Source organism: Ptychodera flava, chromosome 13, assembly GCF_041260155.1.
Source record: "Ptychodera flava strain L36383 chromosome 13, AS_Pfla_20210202, whole genome shotgun sequence".
NCBI classification, from domain to species: Eukaryota; Metazoa; Hemichordata; class Enteropneusta; family Ptychoderidae; genus Ptychodera; species Ptychodera flava.
Window position 1 is genome coordinate 7,307,074 of NC_091940.1, and position 16,793 is coordinate 7,323,866.

At 40.5% G+C, this 16,793-nt stretch overlaps 2 protein-coding genes across 2 annotated transcripts; both read right to left on the reverse strand.

Annotated features, from left to right (window-relative positions):
* Nucleotides 1-12,830: 12,830 nt before the first annotated feature.
* Nucleotides 12,831-13,733, reverse strand: LOC139146965 (paraneoplastic antigen Ma3-like). Its single transcript, XM_070717821.1, has one exon. The coding sequence runs from the start codon at nt 13,731-13,733 to the stop codon at nt 12,831-12,833; it is 903 nt and encodes a 300-aa protein (XP_070573922.1).
* Nucleotides 13,730-15,865, reverse strand: LOC139146966 (uncharacterized). The gene is made up of 2 exons (XM_070717822.1): nt 15,718-15,865; nt 13,730-15,354 (listed from the first exon to the last, which is right to left on the reverse strand). The coding sequence occupies exon 2, from the start codon at nt 14,309-14,311 to the stop codon at nt 13,730-13,732; it is 582 nt and encodes a 193-aa protein (XP_070573923.1). The 5' UTR covers nt 14,312-15,354; nt 15,718-15,865.
* Nucleotides 15,866-16,793: the final 928 nt, after the last annotated feature.

Below are 16,793 nucleotides of genomic sequence, written 5' to 3' on the forward strand. Positions count from 1 at the left end.
CTTTTGGGATCGTGTCTCTTGTGTGTTACTAAACTCCAGCAGTAGTCATTCTCAAGACTTTTCAAGACCTTCACTGTCAACGCTGGATTTATACTGTGGACTTTGTGCAGCTTCAAGCCTGCAAGCCAAAGGACTGTTCATTCATTCCGACTGACTGTTACAACTCTGAGACTGGAGCTTTGCCGTCCCAGCTGAGATAAGTAGTCTGTACACTTTTAAAGCTTGTACTCTATCCCTGACTTAGCAATTAGTTTTATTTTTGTAATAAATTCTGTTTAAACGTTATTTGCTGAGTTCACCCTTTTGTTCGTTTTCTCTGCACGTAACAAAATTGGGGGCTCGTCCGGGATACGAATATTTTGAGCCGTTTGACAACATTTGACAGCCTTTTCAAAACTACTGATACTGTGAACTCAGCGAAATTTAATCATGGCGGAATTTAAACCAGACGAATTTATGGATGACCTTGATCAGGACACATTTAATTCCCTCAGAAAAGACAACCTCATACACTGGCCAATTTCCTTAAAGTAGAAGTCAAAAGATCTATGCGCAAGAGGGAAATACAGTACCGTATTGCCAAACATCTAGTTGATTTAGGCCAATTTGAGGAATCCCCCTGAAAGATTATGAGCCCGAGTCTACCTCTGAACTCAGAAAATTAGAATTAGAAATGCAGACAAATTTGGAGATCAAGAAACTAGAATTACAAATGAGAGAGAAAGAATTACAAATGGAAGAAAGACAGAAAGAAAAGGATGTTGATAAATATTTCCTCCATTTTGAGAAAATTGCTCAGAGTCTGAATTGGCCTAAGGAGTCCTGGTCTATGCTTTTGCAGAGTGCTTTGGTGGGTAAAGCCAGAGAAATTTACATTCAGTTGTCAGTAGAGCAGGCTTCAGATTATGATTCTGTGAAGGAATTAATTCTCAAGGGCTATGAGTTGGTGCCTGAAGCTTACCGTCAGAAATTTAGGGATTGTGAGAAGGTGAAGGATCAAACTTATGTTGAATTTGCTCGAACAAAAGAACAACTGTTTGATCGTTGGTGTTCTTCTGAAAAGGTCAGTCAGAATTATGACAAATTACGACAGCTCGTTTTGATTGAGGAATTTAAAAGGTGCATCCGGAGTGACATCAAGACGTTTATCAATGAACAAAGGCAGATACATTGGAGGTTGCTGCACGTTTGGCCGATGATTATTCATTGACCCACAAATCTTCATTTCTCAGCAAACCATCCCAGTCCTTTTCATACCGAAACAGTGCAGGGGAATTTAACTCCTCCTTTTCATCCAAGAATTTTTCAAAGGAGAGTTGAAAATCAAATGACAACAGTTCACAGAATTCAAGTAACACTCCCACATCATCAGATCCCAAGTCTCAATCTCCTTCTGACAAACAGTTTGGTACACTTTCTTGTAATTATTGTAAGAAAGACGGCCATGTCAGATTGTTTCAAATTGAAACAAACACGTGAAGGTCAGAGTGGTCAAAGTGGATCCAAACCCACCGGCATTATGTCTTCATTAATTTAGATAGAGTCTCATAATGTGTGCAACACATTTTCTGAGGTTAAACCCTCTCATCCCCAATTAATGAGGTCAAGGTCAATTCTTCTCAAGATAGCATTATGGGTATTTTCGAGCCATTTATTCATAATGGTTTTATATCACTTTCTAGTGATTTCTCTTCCGCTACCCCTGTCAAAATTTTAAGAGATACGGGGCTTCCCAGTCTCTTTTGTTGGCAGATACCCTGCCGTTTTCTGAAAAGTCATTTTCAGGTTCTAAAGTTCTTATTAAGGGGGTAGATTGTAATGACTACATTCCTGTTCCTCTCCATAATGTCTATTTGTCTTCGGACTTTGTTTCTGGACCTGTGGCTTTAGGTATTAGGCCTTTTTTGCCTTTTGAAGGGATTCACCTTCTTCTTGGAAACGACCTTGCTGGGGACAAGGTCATTACTAATCCACTTGTGACTGATAATCCTAGTTTAGATCAGGATCCAGAGCCAATTGAACAAGAGATACCCGATTTATTTCCTTCATGTGCCATTACTCGAGCCATGTCAAAGAAAACTTCCGAGAATCAAAATACTCTCAAAAATAATGTCACAGATGTTGACTTAAATGACACCTTTCTCAGTCAGGTGTTTGACACGGATCATTCCGTTATCCCTCGTGGATTTGAAACTTCCAGTAAAACTTCTGCTGACCAAAGTCAGACATTTTCTAGATCAAATCTCATTGCAGAACAACACAAAGACCCAGATATTTTGTCTTTGTTTGACAGGGTAGATGATGAAGGTAAAACTTCAGATAGCTCTGTTTCCTATTATACAAAATCTGGTATTCTCATGCGTAAATGGAGACCTCCAGATGTCTTGGTTGATGACGATTGGGCTATAAAACATCAAATTGTGGTTCCAAAGCCCTACCGTGCTGAAATATTGCGCCTGGCCCATGAAACGCCCTGGGCTGGTCACTTAGGAGTCAGGAAAACTTATCATAAAATTCTCAGTCACTTTTATTGGCCTAATCTCAGGCAGGATGTAGCACATTTCTGTAAAACTTGTCACACATGTCAAATGGTAGGAAAGCCAAATCAGACCATTCCAAGGGCCCCTTTACAGCCAATTCCTGCATTTCAAGAACCATTTAGTAGGATTCTAATAGACTGTGTTGGGCCCCTACCAAAACAAGATCAGGAAATGAGTACATGCTGACAATAATGTGTACATCAACTCGGTTCCCCGAAGCCATACCACTGAGAAATATAAAGACAAAGACTATAGTGAGAGCTTTAGTCAAATTTTTCACTTTATTTCGGCCTCCCTAAATGTGTCCAGTCTGATCAAGGCTCCAACTTTATGTCTGGAATTTTTCAACAAGTAATGGATCAGCTTGGCATTAAACAGTATAGGTCATCCGCCTATCATCCAGAAAGTCAGGGTGCTCTTGAGCGATTTCATCAAACTTTGAAAAACATGATTAGGACCTACTGTTTTGACACAGAGAAGCAGTGGATGAAGGAATTCATTTTCTGCTCTTTGCTGTTAGAGAGTCAATTCAAGAGTCTCTTGGTTTTAGCCCATTTGAGCTTGTATTAGGACATACAGTCCGTGGCCCACTCAAGCTCGTTAAAGAGAAGTTCCTATCAGATGATGATGATTGTCTGAATATTTTGCAATATGTGTCAGATTTTCGTACAAAACTCTCTAAAGCATGTGAATTAGCCAGAGAAAATCTTGAGTCATCTCAGCAGTCAATGAAAACCAAATATGATAAAAGCACCTCAAAACGGAAGTTTGAACCCGGTCAAAAGGTTCTTGTTCTACTTCCAATTCCTGGAAAACCACTCCATGCTCGTTACTTTGGGCCATATCTAATTGATAAGAAATTGAGTGATTTAAATTACATCATAATAACACCTGACAGGCGTAAACAAAAACAGCTATGTCACATAAATATGCTTAAGCCATATTTGGATAGGGATAATCCTACTATAACTCAGCCTGTCAGTGCAGTCAGTTCAAGCCATTATGAAGATAGTGATACTGAAACTGACTTGAGTGAAAATACTCTAAACTCAAAGCTGGGCTCGGTCAAGCTTCAGAACTCAGAAATCCTGGAGAAGCTGGAATCTACAAAGTTGGCACACCTCCAGCCAGAACAACAACAACAGGTAAAAGAACTGCTCCACGAATATAAACACCTGTTTCAAGATGTTCCAACGAGGACAAACGTCATCTATCACGACGTTGATGTTGGGGACAGTAAGCCTGTAAAACAACATCCATACAGACTGAATCCAACAAAAGCGAAATATCTCCAGGAAGAAGTCAAATACCTGCTGGACAATGACTTTATTGAACCCAGTAAAAGTAACTGGAGTTCGCCGTGCATACTTGTTCCCAAATCAGATCACAGTTATCGTATGTGCACGGACTTTAGGAAGGTCAACACTTTAACAAAGACAGACACTTTCCCAATCCCGAGGATTGATGACTGCATCGACCGAGTGGGAAAAGCCAAGTATGTGACGAATTTGACCTACTGAAGGGATTTTGGCAAGTCCCTCTGACGGATCGTGCTCGTGAAATATCCGCCTTTGTTACACCAGACGGATTGTTCCAGTACAAGGTGATGCCATTCGGAATGAAGAACTCTCCGGCAACGTTCCAACGGATGATCAACGACGTCATATCCGGGCTAGACGGGTGTGCAGCCTACGTTGACGACGTCGTCCTGTATAGTGACACCTGGGAGGAACACATCAAGCTCATGCGGAAGTTCTTTGAGAGACTGAGCAAAGCAATGTTGACTGTCAACCTTGCCAAATCTGAGTTTGGTTGGGCAAGGTAACTTACCTCGGACATACTGTAGGACAGGGTGAGGTAAAACCTGTTGATGCCAAAATCAGTGCCATTTCAAGTTTTCCCATACCAAACTGCAAACGACAACTGATGCGCTTTCTCGGTATGGCTGGTTACTACAGAAAATTCTGTCCAAATTTCTCCACAATTACTGAGCCTTTGACTAACTTACTTAAAAAGAAAGTAAAGTTTGTTTGGTCAGAGCAATGCCAACAGGCATTTGATACACTCAAAGCCATACTGCAAAGTGCCCCAGTGTTGTCTGCACCAGATTTCATTTTGCCATTCAAATTAGCTGTAGATGCTAGTGATACGGCTGCTGGTGCTGTTTTATTGCAAGAGGATAGTCATGGGATAGATCATCCTGTTTGCTATTTTTCACACAAATTTAACAAATCCCAGAGAAACTACTCTACAATTGAAAAAGAGTGTTTATCTTTGATATTAGCTTTACAGCATTTTGAAGTTTATGTTACTTCTTCAAATCAGCCAATAGTGGTTTATATTGATCACAACCCTCTTGTTTTTCTGCAGAAATTTAAAGGCAAAAATCAGAGATTGCTAAGATGGAGTTTAATGTTACAGGAGTTTAATCTTGACATTAGACATATCAAAGGCAGAGACAATTTAATTGCAGACTGTCTCTCTCGTATTTAGAATTATTGTTGTTCACTTTCAAGAAATTTTATTGTTGTTCACTTTCAAGGAATTTACTTTAGAGTAAAACAAAATTTGAGTACTTAAATCCTTTTCAAGATTACATTTGTAAAAGAAAGATTTTCTTTGAAAAATTTTCTTTTTTTGAAGAGGGGGTGTGTTATGTAGGTCATTTCCCCCACACTCATCATGACCTGAGTTCAATTAGTCTAGAACATTCCCAAGGTCACTGCCCTTGATGACCTCACAACCTTGAATTCAATAGTCATGTTTGGAATGTTCTGGAAAGTTGATTAGTTGTGTAAGGGAGATAATTTTAGAACAGTAATTAGCATGTCAATAAAAGTTCTAGATTGTTCTTACATGCCTTTATAAAAGGGACGTGCACAGCTTCCAGTCAGACTTTTGGGATCGTGTCTCTTGTGTGTTACTAAACTCCAGCAGTAGTCATTCTCAAGACTTTTCAAGACCTTCACTGTCAACGCTGGATTTATACTGTGGACTTTGTGCAGCTTCAAGCCTGCAAGCCAAAGGACTGTTCATTCATTCGACTGACTGTTACAACTCTGAGACTGGAGCTTTGCCGTCCCAGCTGAGATAAGTAGTCTGTACACTTTTAAAGCTTGTACTCTATCCCTGACTTAGCAATTAGTTTTATTTTTGTAATAAATTCTGTTTAAACGTTATTTGCTGAGTTCACCCTTTTGTTCGTTTTCTCTGCACGTAACACTTTATAAAAGGGACGTGCACTGCTTCCAGTCAGACTTTTGGGATCGTGTCTCTTGTGTGTACTAAACTCCAGCAGTAGTCATTCTCAAGACTTTTCAAGACCTTCACTGCCAACGCTGGATTTATACTGTGGACTTTGTGCAGCTTCAAGCCTGCAAGGACTGTTCATTCATCCAACTGACTGTTACAACTCTGAGACTGGAGCTTTGCCGTCCCAGCTGAGATAAGTAGTCTGTACACTTTAAAGCTTGTACTCTATCCCTGACTTAGCAATTAGTTTTATTTTCGTAATAAATTTTGTTTAAACGTTAACTGCTGAGTTCACCTTTTGTTCGTTTTCTCTGCACGTAACAAATTGGGGGCTCGTCCGGGAGACGAACATTTTGAGCCGTTTGACAACATTTTGCCAGCCTTTTCAAAACTACTGCTGTGAACTCAGCAAAATTTAATCATGGCGGAATTTAAACCAGAGGAAATGGATGACCCTGATCAGGACACATATGATTCCCATAGAAAAGATGACCTCATAACACTGGTCAATTTCCTTAAAGGAGAAGTCAAAAGATCGATGCGTAAGGGGGAAATACAGAACCATATTGCAAAACATTTAGTTGATTTAGGCCAATTTGAGGAATCCACCTTAAAAGATTATGAGCCCGAGTCTACCTTTGAACTAAGAAAACTAGAAATACATGCAAATGTGGAACTTAAGAAAATGGAATTGCAAATGAAAGAAAAGAAAGGCAGGAAAGATTAGAAATGGAAGAAAGACAGAGAGAAAAGAATTGCGATTAGAAGAACAGCGATTGCAGGTAGAAATAAAACGTTTAGAGCTTGGACAGTCAGGAAAATTCTTCCCTTCAGACAAGTTTGACATCACTAAGCATTTCAGGTTAGTTCCCCCTTTCCAAGAAAAGGATGTTGATAAATATTTCCTTCATTTTGAGAAAATTGCTCAGAGTCTGAATTGGCCTAAGGAGTCCTGGTCTATGCTTTTGCAGAGTGCTTTGGTGGGTAAAGCCAGAGAAATTTACATTCAGTTGTCAGTAGAGCAGGCTTCAGATTATGATTCTGTGAAGGAATTAATTCTCAAGGGCTATGAGTTGGTGCCTGAAGCGTACCGTCAGAAATTTAGGGATTGTGAGAAGGTGAAGGATCAAACTTATGTTGAATTTGCTCGAACAAAAGAAACAACTGTTTGATCGTTGGTGCTCTTCTGAAAAGGTCAGTCAGAATTATGACAAATTACGACAACTTGTTTTGATCGAGGAATTTAAAAGGTGCATCCGGAGTGACATCAAGACGTTTATCAATGAACAAAAGGCAGATACATTGGAGGTTGCTGCACGTTTGGCCGATGATTATTCATTGACCCACAAATCTTCATTTCTCAGCAAACCATCCCAGTCCTTTTCATACAGAAACAATGCAGGTAAATTTAACTCGTCCTTTTCGTCCAAGAATTTTTCAAAGGAGAGTAGAAAATCAAATGACAACAGTTCACAGAGTTCAAGTAACACTCCCACATCATCAGATCCCAAGTCTCAATCTCCTTCTGACAAACAGTTCGGTACACTTTCTTGTAATTACTGTAAGAAAGACGGCCATTTAATGTCAGATTGTTTCAAATTGAAAAGAAAACGTGAAGGTCAAAGTGGTCAAAGTGGATCTAAGCCCACCGGCTTTATTTCTTCATCAACTCAATTAGAGTCTAATAATGTGTGCAACACATTTTCTGAGGTTAAACCCCTCTTATCCCCAATTAATGAGGTCAAGGTCAATTCTTCTCAAGATAGCATTATGGGTATTTTCGAACCATTTATTCATAATGGTTTTATATCACTTTCTAGTGATTTTTCTTCTGCTACCCCTGTCAAAATTCTAAGAGATACCGGGGCTTCCCAGTCTCTTTTGTTGGCAGATACCCTGCCGTTTTCTGAAAAGTCATTTTCAGGTTCTAAAGTTCTTATTAAGGGGGTAGATTGCAATGACTTTATTCCTGTTCCTCTCCATAATGTCTATTTGTCTTCGGACTTTGTTTCTGGACCTGTGGCTTTAGGTATTAGGCCTTTTTTGCCTTTTGAAGGGATTCACCTTCTTCTTGGAAACGACCTTGCTGGGGACAAGGTCATTACTAATCCACTTGTGACTGATAATCCTAGTTTAGATCAGGATCCAGAGCCAATTGAACAAGAGATACCCGATTATTTCCTTCATGTGCTATTACTCGAGCCATGTCAAAGAAAACTTCTGAGAATCAAAATACTCTCAAAAATAATGTCACAGATGTTGACTTAAATGACACCTTTCTCAGTCAGGTGTTTGACACGGATCATTCCGTTATCCCTCGTGGATTTGAAACTTCCAATAAAAACTTCTGCTGACCAAAGTCAGACATTTTCTAGATCAAATCTCATTGCAGAACAACACAAAGACCCAGATATTTGTCTTTGTTTGACAGGGTAGATGATGAAGGTAAAACTTCAGATAGCTCTGTTTCCTATTATACAAAGTCTGGTATTCTCATGCGTAAATGGAGACCTCCAGACGTTTTGGTTGATGACGATTGGGCTATAAAACATCAAATTGTTGTTCCAAAGCCCTATCGTGCTGAAATATTGCGCCTGGCCCATGAAACCCCCTGGGCTGGTCACTTAGGAGTCAGGAAAACTTATCATAAAATTCTCAGTCACTTTTATTGGCCTAATCTCAGGCAGGATGTAGCACATTTCTGTAAAACTTGTCACACATGTCAAATGGTAGGAAAGCCAAATCAGACCATTCCAAAGGCCCCTTTACAGCCAATTCCTGCATTTCAAGAACCATTTAGTAGGATACTAATAGACTGTGTTGGGCCCCTACAAAAAACAAGATCAGTAAATGAGTACATGTTGACAATAATGTGTACATCAACTCGGTTCCCAGAAGCCATACCACTGAGAAACATAAAGAAAAAGACTATAGTGAGAGCTTTAGTCAAATTTTCACTTTATTCGGCCTCCCTAAATGTGTCCAGTCCGATCAAGGCTCGAACTTTATGTCTGGAATTTTTCAACAAGTAATGGATCAGCTAGGCATTAAACAGTATAGGTCATCCGCCTATCATCCAGAAAGTCAGGGTGCTCTTGAGCGATTTCATCAAACTTTGAAAAACTATGATAAGGACCTTCTTTTTTGATACAGAGAAGCAGTGCGACGAAAGAATACATTTTCTACTCTTTGCTGTTAGAGAGTCAATTCAAGAGTCTCTTGGTTTTAGCCCATTTGAGCTTGTATTTGGACATACAGTCCGTGGCCCACTCAAGCTCGTTAAAGAGAAATTCCTATCGACGATGATGATTGTCTGAATATTTTGCAATATGTGTCAGATTTTCGTACAAAACTCTCTAAAGCATGTGAATTAGCCAGAGAAAATCTTGAGTCATCTCAGCAGTCAATGAAAATCAAATACGATAAAAACACCTCAAAACGGAAGTTTGAACCAGGTCAAAAGGTTCTTGTTCTACTTCCAATTCCTGGAAAACCATCCATGCTCGTTACTTTGGGCCATATCTAATTGATAAGAAATTGAGTGATTTAAATTACATCATAATAACACCTGACAGGCGAAAACAAAAACAGCTATGTCACATAATATGCTTAAGCCATATTTGGATAGGGATAATCCTACTATAACTCAGCCTGTCAGTGCAGTCAGTTCAAACCATTATGAAGATAGTGATACTGAAACTGACTTGAGTGAAAATACTCTAAACTCAAAGCTGGGCTCGGTCAAGCTTCAGAACTCAGAAATCCTGGAGAAGCTGGAGTCTACAAAGTTGGCACACCTCCAGCCAGAACAACAACAACAGGTGAAAGAACTGCTCCATGAATATAAACACCTGTTTCAAGATGTTCCAACGAGGACGAACGTCATCTATCACGACGTTGATGTTGGGGACAGTAAGCCTGTAAAACAACATCCATACAGACTGAATCCAACAAAAGCGAAATATCTCCAGGAAGAAGTCAAATACCTGCTGGACAATGACTTTATTGAACCCAGTAAAAGTAACTGGAGTTCGCCGTGCATACTTGTTCCCAAATCAGATCACAGTTATCGTATGTGCACGGACTTTAGGAAGGTCAACACTTTAACAAAGACAGACACTTTCCCAATCCCGAGGATTGATGACTGCATCGACCGAGTGGGAAAAGCCAAGTATGTGACGAAATTTGACCTACTGAAGGGATTTTGGCAAGTCCCTCTGACGGATCGTGCTCGTGAAATATCCGCCTTTGTTACACCAGACGGATTGTTCCAGTACAAGGTGATGCCATTCGGAATGAAGAACTCTCCGGCAACGTTCCAACGGATGATCAACGACGTCATATCCGGGCTAGACGGGTGTGTGAGCCTACGTTGACGACGTCGTCCTGTATAGTGACACCTGGGAGGAACACATCAAGCTCATGCGGAAGTTCTTTGAGAGACTGAGTAAAGCAATGTTGACTGTCAACCTTGCCAAATCTGAGTTTGGTTGGGCGAGGGTAACTTACCTCGGACATACTGTAGGACAGGGTGAGGTAAAACCTGTTGATGCCTAAAATCAGTGCCATTTCAAGTTTTCCCATACCAAACTGCAAACGACAACTGATGCGCTTTCTCGGTATGGCTGGTTACTACAGAAAATTCTGTCCAAATTTCTCCACAATTACTGAGCCTTTGACTAGCTTACTTAAAAAGAAAGTAAAGTTTGTTTGGTCAGAGCAATGCCAACAGGCATTTGATACACTTAAAGCCATACTGCAAAGTGCCCCAGTGTTGTCTGCACCAGATTTCACTTTGCCATTCAAATTAGCTGTAGATGCTAGTGATACGGCTGCTGGTGCTGTTTTATTGCAAGAGGATAGTCATGGTGTAGATCATCCTGTTTGCTATTTTTCACGCAAATTTAACAAATCCCAGAGAAACTACTCCACAATTGAAAAAGAGTGTTTATCTTTGATATTAGCTTTACAGCATTTTGAAGTTTATGTTACTTCTTCAAATCAGCCAATAGTGGTTTATATGATCACAACCCTCTTGTTTTTCTGCAGAAATTTAAAGGCAAAAATCAGAGATTGCTAAGATGGAGTTTAATGTTACAGGAGTTTAATCTTGACATTAGACATATCAAAGGCAGAGACAATTTAATTGCAGACTGTCTCTCTCGTATTTAGAGTTTATGTTGTTCACTTTCAAGAAATTTTACTTTAGAGTAAAACAAATTTTGAGTACTTAAATCCTTTTCAAGATTACATTTGCAAAAGAAAGATTTTCTTTGAAAAATTTTCTTTTTTGAAGAGGGGGTGTGTTATGTAGGTCATTTCCCCCACACTCATCATGACCTGAGTTCAATTAGTCTAGAACATTCTCAAGGTCACTGCCCTTAATGACCTCACAACCTTGAATTCAATAGTCATGTTTGGAATGTTCTGGAAAGTTGATTAGTTGTGTAAGAGAGATAATTTTAGAACAGTAATTAGCATGTCAATAAAAGTTCTAGATTGTTCTTATATGCCTTTATAAAAGGGACGTGCACTGCTTCCAGTCAGACTTTTGGGATCGTGTCTCTTGTGTGTTACTAAACTCCAGCAGTAGTCATTCTCAAGACTTTTCAAGACCTTCACTGCCAACGCTGGATTTATACTGTGGACTTTGTGCAGCTTCAAGCCTGCAAGGACTGTTCATTCATCCAACTGACTGTTACAACTCTGAGACTGGAGCTTTGCCGTCCCAGCTGAGATAAGTAGTCTGTACACTTTTAAAGCTTGTACTCTATCCCTGACTTAGCAATTAGTTTTATTTTCGTAATAAATTTTGTTTAAACGTTAACTGCTGAGTTCACCCTTTTGTTCGTTTTCTCTGCACGTAACACACGAAAAGGGGTCGGGTCGCTCAGGGGAATGGGATGTTCAATGGCCGACGTATGTCCTACATCCCAATCGTGTTGCGAAAACACATGCCGTCGTTGCTTTAGCTTCTCATTGATTCTGACCTTGTCCTCATAACTAAGCGGGGAGTCACCAAAGTCAACATGAAGTCCGCTTCATTTTCCGTCTTGTCAGCACTGTCCTGTGCTGTCACTTTCGTTTGGTAACTGCCGCACTCAGTATTCCCTCAGAGCCCTTTGTTCTGGTTCAGGCATAAGTTCACTGGGTTTTATGGGCCGCACCCATTCTGGTAAGACTAAGTCCACAACAACACGTCTTGGCATGATGGTTATGTTATGTCTGGTATCATTATGCACAATGACTTTCACTCGTTGGGTACTCCCTGACAGGAGGGTGGTGACACTGCTCTTTATTATCAATCCTCCTGGGGTGTGGTGATGGGATGGGGTTTCCACCAACACGGTAGTTTCTGGCAATCCAATTATTCCTCTTCCATACATGTCAATGGCATTGTCTTTCCACTCGGTATAGTAACGGGTCTCCTCCCTGCTAGCCTAACAGGGTTGATCCGTCCATCATGGCCACACTTGTCAAAGGCATCTATCCTCTTGTATGCTTCAGTGAAGAGGGCTGCCATCGGTAATTTCTTCAGGTAATGCTTTCCCGCTATTTCTTTACATCTATGGGCCATATTGCGAAATATACTAGTGTTGGTACCACAAATCACTGGTACGTCTCCACTTTGGTCACGGTCTGGGGTAACTAAAGCAAGTGTTTCACAAGTCTCCTCCACTCCAGCAACTTCCTTGGGGAACCGAATAGATACTGTGATATACCCATAGTACGGAACCACTTGATCACCTGCACCACGTACTACCAAGTCTTCAATTGGCTTGAGACGGCAGTGAGACAGGTGTCGGTCATAAAACGAGCGCGAAATGAGGGTGACTTGGGAACCACTGTCAAGTAAACACTGGCAACTGATTCCATCGACGAACACTTCTGTAGTCATACTATCGCCTACCAGCCCTTCGGGTAGTGGTTTGTTGGCTACGGAATGTTCGTTAACTTGTGCAATGTTGTCAATTTTGTCTTTCCTTTCTTCATGTGTATTACTGGGGCTACACTCTTCTTGGACATCCACCGGCCCCTCTACTGTGGGTGTCGCCGGTAGTTTCCCTTCGACTCAAAAAATGCTCGTGCGAACTTCTGCTTGACCAGCTGTAGGTCTGGATTATCCTTTCTGAAACATTTCTTCTCTGTATGTCCGTCCAAACCACAATTAAAGCAAAAGTTCAATTTCTTGAACATATCAGATCCCGCTGGGTTAGAACTCAATGACTCTGTTGCTGATGTCGACGTTTCTGGTGTTGGGGTGGAAGCTGGTGTCGATACTTGGGACTGGTTCTGCTCTCTCTTCCTGCGATTTTGCTGACGTGGTCGTTGCTGACTAGTTGGCGTCGACCAGGTGTTACTCGAGGCTGGCTGTGTGGGTGACTGGTTGTCGTTTCCTTTCATCATCTGATCCATTACCTGCTGAACTACTTGCTGTATATCCGACTTATCCAATGTTTGCTTTGCCACTGGTGCCGATGTTGCGGTTGCTTCAAAACTATCACAGACAGCGGTGTAATTCGTACTGGCACTCGGCGTTGTCCCCTTATGGGCTCTGTTCTTAGCTTTCTCTTCTTGAGGTGCTTCTCCTTCCTTACCATCTGCATTACTCGATGTAACCGGCGGTTGGTTGAGCTTCGTGTCGAGTTGCAGCGATGACAAGTGGCTTTCATTGTACAACACTCCATCGGTGAACTGTTTCAGGCGAAGGTAATCGGCCTCATACTCTTTGACACTGCCTTGTCGTATTGCTCGTCGCAACAGAGTCTGTAATTCCTGCAAGTACTGAGAATGTGACCATTCTTCTTTCTGATAACACGACTGAAATGCCTTCAAAGACTCGGCAGGGGTAAGTCTTGTGCCATACGAACCCTCAAGGGCATCAAGGTAATCACGTACTGTCAAATTGGGTGCTGGGGTCAATGACCTAATAGTGTTCATAGCAGGTCGGCTAAGCTTTCAGCAATACGCTTCTTCTTTTCTGCGTCTGATACATTCCACTCTTTGATCATTTGTTCTGCTTGCTCTGCCCAACTTTCGTAGTCGTCTTCATTTACTGGTACTGGCAGCCTACCGGAGAAAACTCTCAGTTTACGATACCACCCAGACTCATTAGTCCTTGGTTGCAGGTTAGTCACAAGTTTCTCCATCATATCCATCCAAGCAGCATCAGGACCAGCTTGGCGTTGTGGTGGTGATCTGCTTGGGGGTCTTTCTCTCGGCTGGTAAGGCGTACTATTCCTGGGAGGGGTAGGCAATGAAACATATTCTGCTGGTTCTCTGTCCTGTACATCATCGTAGCCGTCCAATCCAGCCAATTGTGCTGGGGTCAACGGTGGTGGAGTCTTGATTGCCGTCCGCCAATCACCCAAATCCTCCTTTATAGGTTCCGGTCCCTTCCTCATCCAGTGGTAGGATGCTCCATCACTGCCGGCCATATGCAGGGAAGCCTCCTCTCTGACATTGACCGAATGGGGAAACCTTAGCGTTTTAAAAAAACGGGCAACAGGAGTAAACATCCCAACACTAGTGTCGGCTCCACTCTTTTCATATGCCAAGAATCAGCCCATTCCCTCTTTGTGGCTGAGTGGCAAAGCACACCTATTCCCCCTTCACATCTTAATATTTCTGTTAAGTCGGCATCTTTATATTCTCTGGTAATAAACTGCAATAAATCACTCACATCATTAATAGTTGCATGGGAAACCCAGAAAACTAATCCATGTCTAAGATCAATACCATTCTTATCATACACTTCAACTGCTTTTCTCTCAAGCTCATCCATTTTTCGTCAACAACAAAACAAAACAAACAATGCAATGCAATACTGATATCAACGGGGTTGGTCTTTTGTAATCTATACTCTTAACTGTTAAAAACACTACTGCAACATTAACTGTACGATAAATAACTCATTCAATCCAATAACCATCCCGGACAAGCCCCCAATTTTGTAACCGGGTAATTAAACTGACAATTAATTCAGCCAGATAATTAAACCCGACCAAGGTTCATATCACACAATAAACAAACCAGGAAAGAATGATTATCGTACAATTTGCGTTGCAGTTTATATTAAGGTTTATTTCACTACAGCTAAAATCTCTACTACTAACGATAATAATAATAAAGAATAAAAACAAGGGTCTACAATGATTAAAACTGATAGCAGTATTACTGGAAAATAATTTCCAGGCACAAAATCTAAAGTTCATCCACCATAATAAAGTTCCAGGTAATTCTAAAATGGCTGTTGTCTAGGGTTCATTCACTTAGCTATTGTTCATATGGCTGTACAATGGCTTCTCCGTAAGTTGTAGGTCAATGTCCGTCCGGTTGCTATGACGATGATAGTCTATCCAATAGGAAACTACGTTACACACACAGAGTCCTTCCAGCCGCTCCTCCCTGGGGATTTGTTATTCCAACCCTGGTAGCAATACTCGAGTTGATGATTGACTCGAACAAATTCCAGGCTCTCCTTGGCTCTTCACTCGGGCCACACAATAGGAACACACAGGAACACACGCAGTCTACCAGTAATTCATTAACTGGATCTCCTCTGTAATCACAGTCATGTAAAAGACCAATGGCAGTTATGTAAGCGTTTCCTTCTGTTTACACAATCTCATTCAGGATGAGACTAAGTCAACATGATAGCAAATACACTGTACAAAAATCCCATTGAAACAAAGAACTAAGAATCACAGAAAATTTCCTTCAAAATCAGAAAACCCAAATTTCAACATGTTAAATAAAACTTCACTACTATCATAAAGTACTACTAGAATCAAACTAACTACAGAATAACAACTTAGAAACTTTTCCACGGTAATTGGGAAACACAACTTGAGGGGTGTGTCTCACACTTTGAGACTTTTAAAAGTTCATTGTTTTCAATACCAAAGCCTTCAAATACACATACCTGTAATCACAGTCATGTAAAAGACCAACCACGTTGTCTGGAATTTTTTCTTGGCAGTAAAACGGATAATAATTCCTAAACGTACGTCCACACCAAAGTACTGTTTTCTAGCCGTGAAAATCAGTAGAGCATTGCAATGCATTGTGGGCGAAGACGCTATCAGTGAAATTCCACACATGTGTCATCACACTCAAACAACACGCAGCAGATCTAATCACATGACTTACAATCGTAACCGGGTTACATATATATTATATTTTACATACATTTACATTTTAACTGTCATTCTGTGTTTTAATGAAATTGTTGGCATGTCAGTTGTAAGATAGGAATTTCAAAGTGTCAATCTTAAAGTTTGAATACAGTACATTTTGAATGAGCTGTGAATGTATTTCACACTTTCTATGCTTAACCAGATGTCCTGAACTGTTGTACAGAAATGGATGTCAATCATTAATATCAAACAGGAAAAAGCAGTAATTAAAATCAAAAACTTTGATGGGTGTTAAGGCTTGCCAGCCATCCAATTAAATCTCCTGAGGAACCATAGAGAGGCATTTTAGCCAAATCTGATGTGTGCAGAGTCTGAGATGACCTTTTCTTGTAACATTGATATTTGTGCATGTTGCTTTCTCATACTGAATTCTCAAAGAGAGAACAGAAAAGTATCAGGAATTTGTCATGCTTTTCATATGAAATGCAGATTTCATAATCGCACACTTTCACTTAGCAAACATCAAGATATCTCTGGCATATATCTCTGATTTATTAACGTATGGTGCCCGAAGGGCGCAGAGAAAAATATGAAACATCCTGATATCTCTGATATATATGTCTTGTATATTAAAGTAATGCACAGGAAGGATGTGCTGAAAAATGTCTGATATATTAAAGTAATGAGCTCGAAGAGCATGCTGAAAAATATTGAACATACATATATCTCTGATATATGTATGCCTGATATGTTAAAGTTGGGCATGCTGAAAAATATGTCCGATTATTAAAGTTACGCGCCTGAAGGGCGCGCCGAAAAATGCAACTGGATGAAATTTGTGGCTGACACAATGCATTTTTGG